This window comes from Ostreococcus tauri, assembly GCF_000214015.3.
Source record: "Ostreococcus tauri WGS project CAID00000000 data, contig chromosome 04, whole genome shotgun sequence".
NCBI classification, from domain to species: Eukaryota; Viridiplantae; Chlorophyta; class Mamiellophyceae; order Mamiellales; family Bathycoccaceae; genus Ostreococcus; species Ostreococcus tauri.
The window spans coordinates 577,580-592,611 of NC_014429.2; the positions used below are offsets into that span (position 1 = coordinate 577,580).

The following is a 15,032-nucleotide window of genomic DNA, read 5'->3' on the forward strand; positions in this document are numbered from 1 at the left end:
AACCTAATGAGGAGGAGACCGCGTCCTGTTGACGACTAGTACACGTGAGCGCCGCCACCGATCGAGTTCATTGGAAGCGTGTACGTTTCCGAAGCGAAGTACTTCGCGAGCTCAGGCAAATTTCGGAATTCGGCGTAAAGCTTCTGCAACTTCGGGAACTGCTCGAGCGGGGAGACCACGCCTCTGCGTTTTGCGATGATTTCGTGTTGATCGAGCATTTCCCACAGGTGAAAGTCGCACGACGACGGCGTGTCCTTCACGAGAAACTTCTTCCCTCGCAGTCCGAGCGTCGCCTCGAACTTGTTGTAAAACTGGATGCACTTAGACGTGAGATGCGGTTCACACTTGGTCTCAAAATCGTCCTTCGTCGGTGTCACGCCGTTGAACGGGTACACGAGAGCCATCAACGCGTTTCGCAAGTCGTAGCACTCAGCCAACATTTGCGCGTTCACCCAGCGTCCGTCCTCGTCGTCGAACGCGTCGTGTCCGAGTTTCACTCCGAGATACTCGTACACCGCCGTGGAGTGCGTCACCACGCGATCGCCGTCCAGCACGTACGGCAGGTTGGCCAGCGCGTTCTTCTCGAGCAACTCAACTTTTCGCACCGCGAACCAACTCGCGGCGTCGGCGTACTTCAGATCGGTGTAATCGACGCCCGAGTGTTCGAGCATCATACGCGCCGGCGCCCCGAGGCCGCGGATCGCCCAGTATCCGAGTTCGAGCTTCATCGGCGTCGCTATTTGATGCGCCGCCGCGGATCTTTCGCTTGGATTTTCCGAGTCTCACGTTGACGAGTCACGACTCGTCAGGATGATCCAAAGGCTTTCGGTCGGCGCCGTCGGCGCGAACGACACACGACGACGGCGACGACGACGACGACGACGATGGTCGCCACGACGTCCGCGGTGACCATCATCAACGCGCGCGCGACGGTACGCGCGAACGCGCGACGCGCTGACGTGACGCGCGCGCGAACGCGGGAGAAACTCGCGCGACGTTGGCGTGATGGAACGAGTCGGGCGGCGCGGATAACGATCGGCGAGGACGACGACGACGCGCGGGAGAACGCGTCGGAGGCACGAGAGCGCGAGGGAGGAAGGCCAACGATGCGATTGACGCTCGCGACCGTCGAGCTCGGACTGACGACGAGGATGACGACGACGACGCAGGCGCGCGGACGAGCGCTTCGACGCGGCGTCGTGGCGCAGAGCGGCAAGGAAGGGAAGGATAAGGTGTACATCGGCAAGGGACGATTCGTCGAGGATGATGCGAAGAAGTACGCTGGGCGCGATAACTGGTTCACCGGTGGATGGCCCGGTGGGGAGAAGGCGCTCAAGGAGGTTTTCATTCAAGAGGAGCTCAAGGCGACGAAGGGTAAGCAGGCGACGAGCGACGCCGTGAGCGATCGAGAGCTCCCGGATTACGCGAAGGGCAGCGATAAGGTGTACGTCGGCAAGGGTAAGTACGTCGAGGGCGACGCTAAGCAATTCGCCGGTCGAGATAACCTGTTAACGGGGGGATGGGCCGGAGGAGAAGTCAACTTGAAGGTTGGCCAAGCTCTGAAGTTGAAAAACGGCGACTTGGTGAAGATCAGAGCCGGCGGCGGATTCTTCGGTATCGGCAGTAAGCCCGAGCGTGTGGGTACCGTACGCAAGGTGAACACCAAGAAGAACGGCGACGCTACGGTCGAGGTTGCGGTGCTTCCCTTTGACCGTGTCGAAACCGTCGATGCGTCGCTGTGCTCGCCGACCACCGTTGAAGAGATGTGAGTTCCTCGTTCGCGAATACGCAGACGCATCGGAAGGCACGCTCCACATCAACATCCTACTAGCGCGTAATATCAACCGTCAATACGTCATAATTACTTGAGCGCGTTCTCGTTCACCAAGGCCGCTTTGACTACGTCCCGAGCGCTTACAAACTCTTTACCCGGCTCCACGCCTCAGTGCGCGGCGCGTCCATGCCCGACGGCGCTTCGCGCGAAGAAATCAACGCGTCCAACACATCGCGTCCGTCCAGCGTGCACCCCACGAACTGCCTGTGTTGCGTCGGCCCGCCCGACCTCTCGTTCGAGCGCGCCGTCTTTGCCTTGCTCCAACTCGAGCTTGGTTTTGATTACGCCACCGCCGCGCGTTTCATCCGGCTCTGTCGTGCCTCGCAGCGCATGCTCCTGAGCAAGGGTAAGACTAAGATCGCGTCGAAGGTTCGGGGCAAAGGGGTCGAGCCGCTGAGCGCGGAGGAGGTGCAACGCGCGCAGGATGCGGTGCTGACGTGCTACGCAAAAACGTTGGCGCTCGAAGAGGCGCACGGATTGGCAATCTCTGAACTCGGTTGATGACGCGAGAGATGACAGTGTGCGAGCGCGTACGAGCGCGAGCGCAGGATCCTGCAACGCGGCAGAAGACGGCGGTCCGGTATTACGATTCATTAGCCGGTTCGGCGACGACGTTGAGTTACGATGAATTAGTCCGAATTGCTGAACGCGTCGGACGCATTTTAAGGAGGAGCGCTGCGCGAGGTGGGGACACGAAGACAGTTTCGTGTTGTGGTATCATGTTGGAGGATGGTGCGGACCTTTTCGTCTGTCAGCTCGCTTCCATGTTCGCGGGTTTGGCAGTACTGCCGTTGAGCCCGCGCGATCCGGCAAGACGGCTCGTGAGCATATTCGAGGACGCTCACGTGAGCGTCGTCATCGTTCGAAACGTCGCGGGAGAGTCGTTGTTACGTGAAGTCGGTGGAGATGTGAAGGTTTGGCTCGCTGATACCTTACTCGCGGCAGATACGACGACAAACGACGGGTCATTGGTGTCTCCAAGTGCGAAAGACGTTTCGCACGTATTCTTCACCAGCGGATCCACAGGACGGCCGAAAAGGTTGCGTCGCGTCGCATGCGGCGCTGATTGCCTACTGCGACTCGAAAAATACTGCTCACGAGATAGATAGCGAGAGCGTGGTGTTTTGCGCGAGCAGTCACATGTTTGATCCGCACTTTACGGATTTCTGTAGCGCTCTCGTGGCTGGTGCCACTCTGGTTTCCGCGGCGCGCGAGATCACATTGGCGAAGCTGAGTGGTATATTGCGCCTCAGCGGTGCTACACATTGTCTCACGACCCCGGTCCTACTTGCTTCGATAACAGATGTCGAATCACTTCGGGCATGTCCCTTACGCTTGGTGGCGCTCGGCGGAGAGACCATGTCCAAATCACTTGCCCAAAGTTGGCTCAACGTCGGCATTCGAGTAGTAAACACGTATGGGGTCACGGAATGCGTGGCGTATCAATCGTTCAAGGAGATTACGGACCCGGTCAGAGAGGACACGCGCGCTTTGGGAGATCCACTTCCAGGAAATAGGTTCATTTTTGCCGCAGAGCCCGGGGATGACCCAAACATAGAGGCGCAACCGGGACGGCTAGCGGAGCTCTGGATTGGAGGGAAACAAGTCTGCGACGGATATTTAAACCGCCCAGAGCTTACCAAGGCTAGTTTCAGGAACGGTATGTACCGTACAGGAGACATCGTGAAGATGTGCGAAGACGGTAACCATATCGTTGTCGGTCGACGTGACGACCAGGTAAAAGTTTCAGGTCAGCGCGTTGAACTCGGCGAGATAGAGGAGGCCATACGGAGGACGTGTGGTATCTTTATTGACGAGAATAAGTGTGTATTGAACAAGTACAAGCAACTCGTGGCTTACTGCATAGGCGATTGCCCGAAGGGTGTGGACGCTTTGATTTCTGAATCGTGTCGTTTCATGGTGAGAAAAGAGGTGCCGCAACACATGGTCCCTTTGGCGTTCGTATTTGTCGAAGCGTTTCCGGTAACACCAACTGGCAAAATATCGAGATCAACCCTCATTGATCGAACTGTCGAATATCACGGTGGAGACTGCGCTGTCGGTTTTGGAAAGTTTGGAGTCGATGTGGCGCGCATATGGTCGGAGGAGCTAGGAGTAGACGTTTCTTTTGGCGACTGTCACTTCATCGCCATGGGGGGCGACTCTCTCGCCGCACTACGAGTCGTTCAGCGTGTGAAGACACTTGTTATCGGACGGGACGGCACTACAGGCGGCACGTTCGGTGAGGCGCTGGGAGTTTTCTCTCCGGCAGAGCTGTTGCAACGTCCTGTGTTGAACGACTATGCTCGATTCATTCGTGTCCATACGGCGTCCTGGCCAAAGTATGATTCCGATGCAGACGAGGACAAGGACGGCGATGAGGATGAGGATGAGGAGCGACGCTTGTCGAGGGGTAGCGACGTTGGTCAGAGATTGCTATTCAGCGCCACCGCGGCTGGTTACGAAAACGTCGTCAAAGCTCTTGTCGCCGCTGGCGTATCTATTGATCCCAAGTCTGGCAGTACACCGCTACATTTGGCTTGTTCAAACGCGAGATTAGGCTGTATTCGAGCCTTGATCGAGTGCGGTGCCTCTGTGAACGCGTTCGGGACGCGTCGGCGCACTCCATTGTTAGCGGCCGTATCGACGCAAGCGTGCTCGGCGCCAATCATAGACGTGCTGGTTGAGGGCGGAGCGAACGTAAGCGCCGTTGACGAAGACAAACAGACCGCTCTGCACATCGCCGCAAGAGTAGGTGTGTCCTCTTCGGTCATAGCTGCACTGTTAGATCAAGAATCGATGTCGAAAACGAAGGCTTCAAAACCGAAGCCGAGGCTGGGCATCAATGCGCTCGATGGCTGGGGCCGGACCGCGTTACACTGGGCCGCAGTCAACGGACATCGAAATGCGTGTAAGGACCTTATAGATAGAGGCGCTGACATTGCGATTCGAGATCACAATGGCGAGACTGCGCGAGAAATCGCGGAGCGTCGCGCGTTGTGTTCGGCCCAGGAGCGTCCAAAAGGCGGGCGGCCGAGCACGTGGGGCGACATCGCCACCCTCCTAGGAGGATCCGGCGCTACAAAGCACCTCAAGGCATCTTTCGCGTAGCTTGAAACATCATTAGTCACATCATAGCTTTGTTACAACAATAGGAACGAGTGCGCCGTCGTCCTCGTCGTCCAACGCCGCCTCGGACGGCTCCTCGACCGCAGCGGCGCCCGCCGTCGCGGCGTAATACGCCGCGTTCCGCCTGCGCGCCGCCTCCCTCGTCGCCGCCGTTGCCGGTTCCTTCCCGTCGTCCCCCGCGCGCCGCATCTTCCGCATTCGCTCTCGCGCCGCCTGTCTGCTCAGGTGTCTCTTCTCCTTCGTCTTCGTCGTCTTCTTCACCCCTTTCGCCGCCTTCCCGTTCGCCGCCGTCGTCGCGCTCGATGTCGACGCGTCCGAGGACGCGTCCATCGTCCCGAGCGCGCGCGCGAGCTGGTCTCTGAGCAGTCGTCGCGACATGAAGCGTCGTTCGACGCGCCGTGGTCTGGCGGCTGCGCCGGACGTCATTCGCAGTGACGCGCGCGCGGTCGACGATGCGAGCGACGATCTCGAGCGCGCGCGCGAGCGCACCGCGCGCGCGCGGTTCGAGCGACGCGCGATCTCGCGGCGCGGTCGCGGCGCGCGCGTCGACGGAGACGAGGGACTCGAGCGCGCGTCGACGAGTCGTATTCCTGTTCGCCTCGACGCTTTTCAGCGTATCGAGCGCAAAGGCGCGCGCGAAGGCGCCCGTGAACGACGCCGTGAACGAATCGGCGTACGTGAAAGAGCTCTTGCGACGCACGGAGGAGAATAAGGACAGGAGACGGGTGGAGTTGCAGAATAAGAATTGCGCGCGCCAACGCGAGTACGGCGTCGGCGACTGCGCGACGGTGGACGAGGACACGTTGAGGGATGCGATGTCGAAATCCATCGAGCGGTTGGAGAGAAAGTGATGCGATATTCGCCGCTTCACGCGTAGACCGATCCCACGCCCTTGGTGTGGTTGTATTTAAGAGCGCGCCGACGCGCAGCTGTCGTTGACGAGTTGAAATCCGCGCGCGCCGCGGTCGCCGCCGCCATTCACGAACGCGCGTCATGTCCGACGACGATCGACCGGACGACGATGCGCGCGATCGCGTCGACTTGTACGCCGTCTTGGGCCTGCGCAAGGACGATGCGCCGAGCGCGGACGACGTGAAGCGGGCGTACAGGAAGATGGCGCTCAAACTGCACCCGGATAAAAACGTCGGCGACGCGAGCGCGGCGGATAAGTTTCAAAACCTGCAAAAGGTGTACGGGATCCTGAGTGATCCGGAGAAGCGCGCGGCGTACGACAAGACCGGCTCGGTGGAAGACGCGGAGTTAGCGAGCGAGGAGTTTCGGACGCTGTACGAGTACTACCGAAGCCTGTACAAGGAGGTGACCAAGGAGGACGTCGAAGCGTTCGAGAAGGAGTATCGAGGGAGCGAGGAGGAGCGAAGAGACGTCTTGGAGTGTTACGCGAAGTACGAGGGAGATATGGCGAAGGTGTTCGCGTGGGTGATGTGCAGCGAGGAGTCGGAGGACTCGCATCGATTCGCCGACTTGGTCGACGCGGCCATCGAGACCGAGGAGGTGAAGTCCACCTCGGTGTATCAGAAGTGGGCGAAGGACATTAGAAAGCGCAAGGCACCGAAAGATCCGCTGGGCGCGAGACGGGAGAAGAAGGGTGGGAAATCGAAAAAGGGCGAGGACGCCGCCGACTTGTTTGCGCTTATCCAACGCAAGAACGCGATGCGAGCGGATCAGGCGGACGCCATGTTCGCCGATCTCGAAGCGAAGTACGCGAAACCGAAGAAGGCTAAAAGGTAGGCGACGAGGTACCTGGTGCAACGTTTTTATGATTAAAGTAGAAATCCTTTGCGTATCGGCGCCTTGGCATCTTGTCGCTCGACAGCTTCACTACTGAGCACATGTTTGCAGATGTTTCCCTTTGCGTCACCGCTGCAAAACGTCGTCCCGTCTGCACTGACCGCGAGTGCTGTTACATCGGCGTCGTGTTCAGCCGACCTGAACATGAGTGTGCCATCGGTGACGCGCCACATACACAGGTCCCCCTCGCCGCGGATCACCGACACCAAGTCTGGATTGGAGACTTTCGAGCTACCTACGATGATGAACGGATCGTTTCGCACGGCGCACAACGATGTGACGCGGCCGTCCTGTCCGCCGATGGAGCGCACCCAGTGCAGGGTGAGCTTCCCACTTTTGCCCTTGAGATCGTACACACGCACGCTCCCATCCGCTCCGGCGCCATAGAGTGTTCGACCATCCTTTGAAGTCGTCATCACGCTCACAGCGGACGTCATGCGCATCATCGAGTATGGCTTGGGCGATTTTGCTTTCGACTTCAAGTCCCAAACCGCGATATGTGAGTCGTTCGAGCCGCTGATGAGTGCGCTGTTCACTCGCACTAGCGAAGTGACGCAATCCGTGTGAAACTCAAGATGCTTGACGGTTCCTACTATTCTCTTCGGAGCAGTCTGAGACGATTCTTGGCCGGCCGCGACGCAATTCATCCACGCGTCGTAAGCGTCAATGCCGTCCATGTCGTCCAGCTTTCCACTCTTCAGCGGTGTGCTCGCATTATTGAATTCTTGCTCTTGGCATATTTCTAGCGTCGTCTCCTGCTCGTCAACTTCTGCGCTCTCCCTCAGATCCCAAGCATAGACTCGACCATCACGCAAACACGGTGACGCGAGATAAATCACCGATAAATCATCGTTCGTGACGAGAGCTCGACACTGCGGCGCGGTGTTCGCATACTTTGACACCTTCTTTGATTCGACAAACTTGAAAACGTCGGCGAAATCGTCGTGCGGCATGCTCGACGCGACTGTCAGCCCACTCTTGAGAGACACCTTGACCCAACCACCGTTGTCGTAACCCACTAACGCTTCGTCCCCTTTCTGCGATATGCACACCGCGCGTACGGGTAACTGCCCCCCGTTGACGAATTCACTGTCTCTCCACAAATCCGGATAAAACCGTTCCGTCGTCTCGCCTCCGATCGCGACTCTTCTAGCGATTCCATCATCTCCGCCGATGAACATCGTTCCATCGCTCGTCATGTCGATCGTTCGCACGCCGACGTCACGCCCCACCGCCGACGCGCGCCCGTCGCTCGATCTACTGGCGTTCACGTCGTCTCGCGTCTCCACGCTCGTCTTCTCAAGCAGCGCAGCCGCGAGCGTCGTCTCCTTCGTCTCCCTCTGCGCCCCACCGTACGCTCGAGCGTTCACGCCATCGAAATCAACCTTAGCGATCGCGATCGCACCGCCGTTCCGCCCGCGCGCCCGCGCGCGACGCGCCGCCGTCGCCGCCGCTCGCGCTCGCGTCCCGTCCTCACCGATGTCGGTCTCTTCGCGCGCCAGTTCCTTCAGCCGAACCATTCTCGCCGTCAACGACGTTCGACGCGACGCGCGCGCGCGCGCGCGTCTCTTTGAGATCACGCGCGCGCGCCGCCGACGTGTGGCGCCGCACCGCGCGGCGTCACCGCGCTCGCGGTCGCCGTCGCCGAGCCGGTCGACGCGAAAAAAAGCAAAAAAAACGCTCCGTCGCGAGCGTTTTCCACGGTTTCCACGCGCGCGTATACATGGCGTGTAATAGGCCACTATATGGTCTGAACGTATTGGGACTCGTTATGCGCTGTGTATCCATGTGTCGCCCGTTTGCAACCGTCGTCGCGCGTCGTCGTCGTCGTCGCCGCGCCTCAGACGCGCCCGGCGCGCGCGCGCATCGCCGTCGATCGACGCGCCGTCGATCTCGGTGCGCGCGCGCGCGCGTCGACGCGCGAACGCGGACGTGCGCGCGACGACGCGGACGGTGATGGCGAACACTCGGGCCGCGGGACGCGTGTCGCGTCGACGCGCGAGCTCGACGACGACCGCGCGATGGCGCTCGACGGCGGCGATGACGCTCGCGATGACGCTCTGGATGCCGTGCGTCGTCGTCAGTGGGCAACGGAACCAGGCGATGCGTCCGCCGACGGTACGCGCGGAGAAGACGCGCGGAGAAGACGGCGAGCGACGGAGGAGACGCGGGACGGAGGCGAGAATCGATGACGAGAGACTGACGGTCGAGACGAACGGGCGTTGACGCGCGCGTAGGTGAATTGGTTACATCCGCCAAAGGGACACACCAAGGGTGGGACGACGCTCGGGATTTATGGGAGCGGTTTCGCGAACTCGCCGAGACTGAAGGTTCGGTTCGCGTCCGTGTCAGAGATAACCGAGGTTCAGGCGACGTGGGTGTCCAAATCGATGATCACGGTGGTGACGCCCGAACGCGCGGCGGCGGGTATAGCCGGGATCACGGTGTCCAACGACGGTGAGACGTACAGCGCCATGCCAAACGTGTACATCAAGGGGTCTGGGACGTACGAGGCGTACGAGTTCGACGACTCAAAGCCAGGATATTACGGGGGCGCGGATAACGCGAATAATTATCGCGAGATATGGGTGGCGAGTAACACGAGTGGACCGTATATCGGTGGAACACGAGTGAGACTCGACGCGGTAGGATTAGATTTAGGAGGGAACACGCTCGGAGCGAGCGACGTGTACAGAGGACCGACGGACGCGTCCACGCATTTCCCCACTTCCCGAAAGGTGTACGGAACTTTCTATCCAGGGTCTAAATTGACGGTTTCTGTGAAGTGCGACATCGACTTGAATGGAGATGGCTCAATCGCGTCGTCCGGGGAGTCTTTCACGAAGATGGTCACGCCCACGTGGCTTAGTTACATCGCTCTCGAGTTCGAGACGCCGAACATGGACGTTCCCGTGGGCGTCGACGGGAGCACACCGCATGTGCCCGACACGACGTGCAAGATATACGTTTCCAACGATGGGACAAATTATGACAGCACGTACGCGAGCTTCACGTACTCGGATCCCTTGCCGACGGTGTCAAGTATTTACACGACGCAGTCCTCGGTGTGGGGCGCGCGAGGTCCGTTCGATGGAAATACCGAGGTAATCGTCAAAGGTACCAATTTCCTCCCGAGTAAATATCTCAAGTGCAAGTTCGGCGGGATACCGGAGAATGGAAAATCACTGTGGGATAGCGATGATGTGTCACACGTCGTCGGTGTACCGGGCGGACGCGTTCGCTGGGTGTCAACGACAGAGATTCGTTGCATCACGCCCGAATTCGGCCCGGCTTCGAGGTTGGATCAATACCCCGGCGGGAGCATTCCTTTGAGTGGTGACCCGGCGGCGATTGGAGGGTATACGAAGCAAGGGAAGGGAGAGACGGAGCTCGATCCGGAGCAAGCGCATGGCTCCTGGGTAAACGGCGTGTTCAACATCACGGGCGCTCCCTACGAAGTAGTTGCTGTTGAGGGAGTTCCGGGGGCGAACCCGGAGGGAACACGACATGTACCTGACAGTCCCGAGGATCGAGGCTCGCTTCTCCCGGCGCTCGGAAAGGCGGGCTCGGACGGTTCGATCAAACCTGCGCACCAAGATTTGGTGCAGGTGAGCAACAATTACAACAAATGCGGCCCCGTCAGCTGTAACGAAGTGAGCGGGACGCCCACGCACGTGGGGTATCGCGATAATCAGGCGAGTGCGTCGGCCCGTGGATATTGGATGTGGAGCAGAGATACGGGCGATCCAGCCGATTGTCAGGTGTCAGTTAACCCGCCTCGAAACGTCGACGGTACCTTGGCGGGACACAACCTCGACAAGGGCTCTGGGTGGTTCATGAACGGCGGATTGAACTACTACGTTGGCACACAGAGCAACCCAGACTTGGGACACCCGTCTAAGAGTTGTCTATACTTCTTATTCGGGGATATTTACGTATCTCCGTCGGGAAGCGATGAGACCGGGCACGGAACTGCGTCCCGGCCGTACGCAACTATTCAGAAATGCATCAACTCAGCCCTCACTGGAGCACGCGATTACCACGTCAACGCGGATGGCGAAAATGCGCCGAGTATTCCCGCACGGATTGCGGTGAGTGTCAAGAAATACAGCGCGTCTCGCGTCGCTCGAGATTTCGGAAACAGAGGCTACGGTTACACTGTCAATCGAGACCGCTGCATTCTGAAGGACGGAACGTACTGGGGTCCTGGGAATCGAGATCTTCGTTCCCACGGGCGCGTCATCCAACTCTGGGCGGAGAATGACGGCAAAGCCGTGATTGATTGCGAAGGCCAATCCATCGGAAAGAGCGTTCACGGAGCGAAGATGGATGGTTCGCGAACAACCGCGCTCGGCTCGATCGCCACTCAAGGCGTCACGCTCGCGCGTTGCGGATTCAAAGTGCCGTACGCTGCGGATCACAAGACGCACTATCCTGGTCGACCTAGTAAGTGATATCACGTGAGTTACGACGACGTGTAACGATAGCGACGCACCGCGCGACCGATCCCACACCTGTGCCGCTTCGCCAACTGTCAGTTTTTCCACCAGTGATGAGCCGTACTCCGTGACGCGCCCGCGCGCGGCGTCGCCACCGCGCGCGATGGCGTCGTGTCACGCAGACAATGACCTCAACTACCCACAGTGGGGCCCCGGGGTGCAGTGGTCGTGCTGCTCGACTGGAAATGTCTACGGCATCGAGTTCAAGACCGAGGTGCCCAACAGTGGGTCGTTTTACGACCCCGTGGACTGGGTCGTAACCGATTACGCCTCGCCCGGGACGTACGGGACGTCGGGAACGTACGAACTCACGCGGTGTAACGTGACGTTGGCTTCGAATACGGATTACAACTCGTGCGTCGGGAACGCGTGCGTCGGGAGCTCCAAGTACGAGTGCTCGAGCAACTTTCAAGCGCCGAGCGCGCCGCGTCGCCTGTGTTTGAGAGGCACGTGCGGTCTTCCACCCGGTGGGCTCTCGAACGGTAACGCGCTGTGCACCTCCAACGTGTACTTGTGCTTCAGAACCGGGAGCACGAGTTGCGGTCTCGGTGCAGCTTCTGGTGGCACTGAGAACGGGAGCAGTGGCGCTTTCACCGAGAACTCCGCGTTCAGGTATGTGCTGCCGGTTCTATTCGTATTGCTATCCATCGCGTGTCACATGTTTCGCATATATCATTATCGCAGACGCACCGGGCAGCAGATTCCATTTTTTTCAACTCGAAGCTTCCGTGGCTTGCCGGCGGTGCCCACGTCGGAGCCGAGCGCCGCACCAGCCGCGCCTCCACCGGCGAGCGCGCCGCAGCCGAGCCCGTATGAGGTGCACATTCCTGGCAGAGGCGGTCGGCGAGACACCGTCGTCGTATTCGAACACGGGCGCTCGCCGCGGGAGTCGCCGTCGATGCCCCCCGCGCGACCGAGCGCGTACCAAACTCCCGCGGACGCCTACTACCCCAACGTCTGACCCTCATCACCGGGCGCGCGTGCATTCATCTCTTGTATTCATCATCAAGCAATCGTTAGTGTTACAAGCGAACCGCGCGAGAAATTATTCCTTCGCCGCTCGCGTCCGCGCTCCCTTCGCCCGGCGCGCGGCGCGGCGTCCCCTAGGCCCCTCCACCCCCCATCCCTCCGCTCTTCCGCTGCTTCATGAACTCCTTCGCCGCGTCCTCCGCCGCTCGCTTCGCCCGTTCCGCCGCGCTCTTCGCCAGCGCCGCCGCCTCGCCGCTCGTCGCCTCCCGCATGAGCGCGTCGCTCCGCACCGCGAATCGCTGGAACGTCTTCGAGTTCGCCAGCGCGTTCACCGCGAGTTCGTTCACGACGTAGTTCACCAATCGATTCACGAAGGACGCCATCGCGACCGAACGGCGCGCGCGTCGCGCGATGCGCGCGAGCGCGGCGGCGCGCGCGGTGGGCGTCCGTCCCGGTGGTGTCCTTGCATTCACGAGTCGTGACTCGTGGATGTACACCATGGAAGAAATGTCCAGAAGCCCGTCGCCACACGCGCGCGCGACGCCACCGCCGACGCCGACGACGCCGACGCGCGGGCGAAGACGATGATGGGGGGGCCGTTTAAGCTCCCGACCACGGACGCGAACGAGCTCGAGAACGAGGCGGCGAAGAAACGGGTGAAGAAGGGCGCGATCGAGCGCGTGAAGGGTTGGGTGGCCAAGGCGCTCCCGAAGGAACACCTCGACGACGGCGCGTGCGTGATCGACGTGAGTGAGATTCAGTGCGGAGATCCGTCGTGTGCGCCGATCGATACGGTGGTGCGAATCATATATCGAGATGGATGCGGGACGGCGTACGGGATCCCGTGCGAGGTGGAGGAGGTTGAGGAAATCGACGTAGACGAACGCGCGCCGCCGATGGAAATCGTCGAGGATTGGTATAATGGGACGCCGACGACGTGGCCACCAGAACCGGAGGTGCCAGACCCTGGACCTGTGCCCACGGATGAGCTGCGTTTCGCGATCGGAACGCGGGTGCAGTGCAGAATCGGGCCGGGAGAGGACGGATGGGCCGGAGGCGCGGTTGTCGCGCACTGGTATCGAGGATCGACGTGGCCGACGGGACAGTACGCCCCGTATCAAATTCAGCTCGATCGTCGAGACATGGGAAGCGGGCTCATCTTCGCTCCGCAGGATCACGATAACTGCATTAGGCTTGAGAAGTTCTGAACAGGAGCCGTCTCGCGCATTGGTTAGACATGCAGTCCCGGATTTTAACAACGACATTCAAACACACACACCGACGACGAGACGTCTCCGGGGACACGACGCGCTTTCTCCCGGCGCGGTGCGTCAAAGTGTTCGATTTCACGCTTTATTTCGCGCTTTAATGGTGTCAAAGTTGACCACCCGCGGGCCAGTCATCATCTCACGAGGACATCGAGGATACGAATCGACGAACCACCGAGACGAGACGAGGTGACGAAGCGGCACTCGCCGACGATCGTCCATGCTCCACGCGAGATCGTTGACGTGTGCGCGCGGGCGAGAACAAGGCGGAGGCTTCACGCGTTTCAGGGCGTCGACGACGCGCGTTCACGTGCCGCGTGCGGTGGTAAGGAAGACCTCGACGCGAACGCTCGGGCGCGGGGCTGCGGGACGCGCGCGCGTCAGGACGCGATCAATTCCGGACGAAGTGAACGCGTTGATCGGCGTCCAGACGGAAGAAAACGTGTCGATGCGAGACGAGAAGGAGAATCGGGGAACCGCGAACGCGATCGATCCCGCAGTGATGAGGCGCACACCTGATGACAGCGCGGCGGCGGAATCGGACGCAGAGGCGGTGAAGGAAATGACGCGCGTGCTTCAGACGTCGCTGAGCCCGCGCGCGGCGCGACTCATCGCGAAAGGGTTCGTGGATCTGGGAATCAAGGAGCCGGGTGATCTACGAGCGGTCGTCGCGAAACGCTCGCTTGGGATGATCGGTATCGAGCTCGCGGCGGCCATTTTCAACGTCGCGCTGTGCATGAGTCTCTTCTCTCTCGCGGTCATCGTCCATTACTCTGGATACGAGATCTTACTGCCCACGTTCTTGAACTACGTCGCTGGTTTCTGCGTGCTCGTTGGCGCCGCGATCTTCGCCGTGGAAGCGGCGGCGCACCTTATCATTCTCGGAGTTTACGTCTACAGCACCGTTCGATTCGAAACGTCAAACTTGAAGAAATTTGTGAGCGCGGTGCGACGAATCGGTGACGAAGATCACGTCGTTGGCGGTTTTACCCAGCCACTCAGTTCTCTTAAGCGTGCAACGACGTTGGTTCACGTTGTGAACATACTCACGCAACTTCGCGACGCCTTGCACTCCGAGGCGGAACTAATTGACCTCAAACATAAAGGAACGCTTCACAACCTAGCCGCCTACTTCGAGTACAGCAACGCGCAGTCGAAATATGGTTTCAAGCCTGAGGATTACGGCATCGAGCCGAAAGAGGCGATGTCTCTCGCGGCGCTTTTTTCCGAGTGGGATACCGACGGATCGGGCACGCTTTCGTCGACGGAATTGAAGTACTTACTCAACGCGCTGGGACACGATACCGTGAACGAAATGGAAGTCAACATGGCCATGCGCGTTCTCGATAAAGACGAGACTGGGGAGGTGAACTTTAGCGAGTTCGTGAGATGGTACCGCGAGGGTGTCACGCTCCCGATGGCTTCCAAGCTCGAATCGAACGCCAACGAAAGCGACGACTTACAGAACGCCGACCCGGGCTCTAGCATCGATGAACCCTCATCTTGATGACTGCTCCAGCTTGA

The 15,032-nt window shown here is 59.8% G+C and overlaps 12 protein-coding genes across 12 annotated transcripts; 8 read left to right on the forward strand and 4 right to left on the reverse strand.

Moving 5' to 3' along the window:
- Positions 1–35: 35 nt before the first annotated feature.
- On the reverse strand, positions 36–728 carry OT_ostta04g03320 (Glutathione S-transferase, N-terminal; the record flags this gene model as incomplete). The annotated part of the gene is made up of 1 exon (XM_003078820.1): positions 36–728. The coding sequence occupies one exon, from the start codon at positions 726–728 to the stop codon at positions 36–38; it is 693 nt and encodes a 230-aa protein (XP_003078868.1).
- Positions 729–1,151: 423 nt separating this feature from the next.
- On the forward strand, positions 1,152–1,769 carry OT_ostta04g03330 (unnamed product; the record flags this gene model as incomplete). The annotated part of the gene is made up of 1 exon (XM_003078821.1): positions 1,152–1,769. The coding sequence occupies one exon, from the start codon at positions 1,152–1,154 to the stop codon at positions 1,767–1,769; it is 618 nt and encodes a 205-aa protein (XP_003078869.1).
- Positions 1,770–2,334: 565 nt separating this feature from the next.
- OT_ostta04g03340 (Ankyrin repeat) lies at positions 2,335–4,945 on the forward strand (the record flags this gene model as incomplete). Its single annotated transcript, XM_022984546.1, has 2 exons — positions 2,335–2,775; positions 2,825–4,945. 2 exons carry the CDS (start codon positions 2,335–2,337, stop codon positions 4,943–4,945), a joined length of 2,562 nt encoding a protein of 853 aa, XP_022838804.1.
- Positions 4,946–4,966: 21 nt separating this feature from the next.
- Positions 4,967–5,293, reverse strand: OT_ostta04g03350 (unnamed product; the record flags this gene model as incomplete). The annotated part of the gene is made up of 1 exon (XM_003078823.1): positions 4,967–5,293. One exon carries the CDS (start codon positions 5,291–5,293, stop codon positions 4,967–4,969), a length of 327 nt encoding a protein of 108 aa, XP_003078871.1.
- Positions 5,294–5,415: 122 nt separating this feature from the next.
- OT_ostta04g03360 (unnamed product) lies at positions 5,416–5,814 on the forward strand (the record flags this gene model as incomplete). The annotated part of the gene is made up of 1 exon (XM_003078824.1): positions 5,416–5,814. The coding sequence occupies one exon, from the start codon at positions 5,416–5,418 to the stop codon at positions 5,812–5,814; it is 399 nt and encodes a 132-aa protein (XP_003078872.1).
- A 142-nt stretch (positions 5,815–5,956) lies between these two features.
- On the forward strand, positions 5,957–6,712 carry OT_ostta04g03370 (DnaJ domain; the record flags this gene model as incomplete). Its single annotated transcript, XM_003078825.1, has 1 exon — positions 5,957–6,712. One exon carries the CDS (start codon positions 5,957–5,959, stop codon positions 6,710–6,712), a length of 756 nt encoding a protein of 251 aa, XP_003078873.1.
- A 32-nt stretch (positions 6,713–6,744) lies between these two features.
- Positions 6,745–8,292, reverse strand: OT_ostta04g03380 (WD40 repeat; the record flags this gene model as incomplete). Its single annotated transcript, XM_003078826.1, has 1 exon — positions 6,745–8,292. The coding sequence occupies one exon, from the start codon at positions 8,290–8,292 to the stop codon at positions 6,745–6,747; it is 1,548 nt and encodes a 515-aa protein (XP_003078874.1).
- Positions 8,293–8,824: 532 nt separating this feature from the next.
- On the forward strand, positions 8,825–11,226 carry OT_ostta04g03390 (Immunoglobulin-like fold; the record flags this gene model as incomplete). The annotated part of the gene is made up of 2 exons (XM_022984547.1): positions 8,825–8,890; positions 9,010–11,226. 2 exons carry the CDS (start codon positions 8,825–8,827, stop codon positions 11,224–11,226), a joined length of 2,283 nt encoding a protein of 760 aa, XP_022838805.1.
- Positions 11,227–11,374: 148 nt separating this feature from the next.
- Positions 11,375–12,232, forward strand: OT_ostta04g03400 (unnamed product; the record flags this gene model as incomplete). The annotated part of the gene is made up of 1 exon (XM_022984548.1): positions 11,375–12,232. One exon carries the CDS (start codon positions 11,375–11,377, stop codon positions 12,230–12,232), a length of 858 nt encoding a protein of 285 aa, XP_022838806.1.
- Positions 12,233–12,374: 142 nt separating this feature from the next.
- OT_ostta04g03410 (unnamed product) lies at positions 12,375–12,623 on the reverse strand (the record flags this gene model as incomplete). Its single annotated transcript, XM_003078830.2, has 1 exon — positions 12,375–12,623. One exon carries the CDS (start codon positions 12,621–12,623, stop codon positions 12,375–12,377), a length of 249 nt encoding a protein of 82 aa, XP_003078878.2.
- A 204-nt stretch (positions 12,624–12,827) lies between these two features.
- On the forward strand, positions 12,828–13,448 carry OT_ostta04g03420 (unnamed product; the record flags this gene model as incomplete). Its single annotated transcript, XM_022984549.1, has 1 exon — positions 12,828–13,448. One exon carries the CDS (start codon positions 12,828–12,830, stop codon positions 13,446–13,448), a length of 621 nt encoding a protein of 206 aa, XP_022838807.1.
- Positions 13,449–14,070: 622 nt separating this feature from the next.
- On the forward strand, positions 14,071–15,015 carry OT_ostta04g03430 (EF-Hand 1, calcium-binding site; the record flags this gene model as incomplete). The annotated part of the gene is made up of 1 exon (XM_003078831.2): positions 14,071–15,015. The coding sequence occupies one exon, from the start codon at positions 14,071–14,073 to the stop codon at positions 15,013–15,015; it is 945 nt and encodes a 314-aa protein (XP_003078879.2).
- Positions 15,016–15,032: the final 17 nt, after the last annotated feature.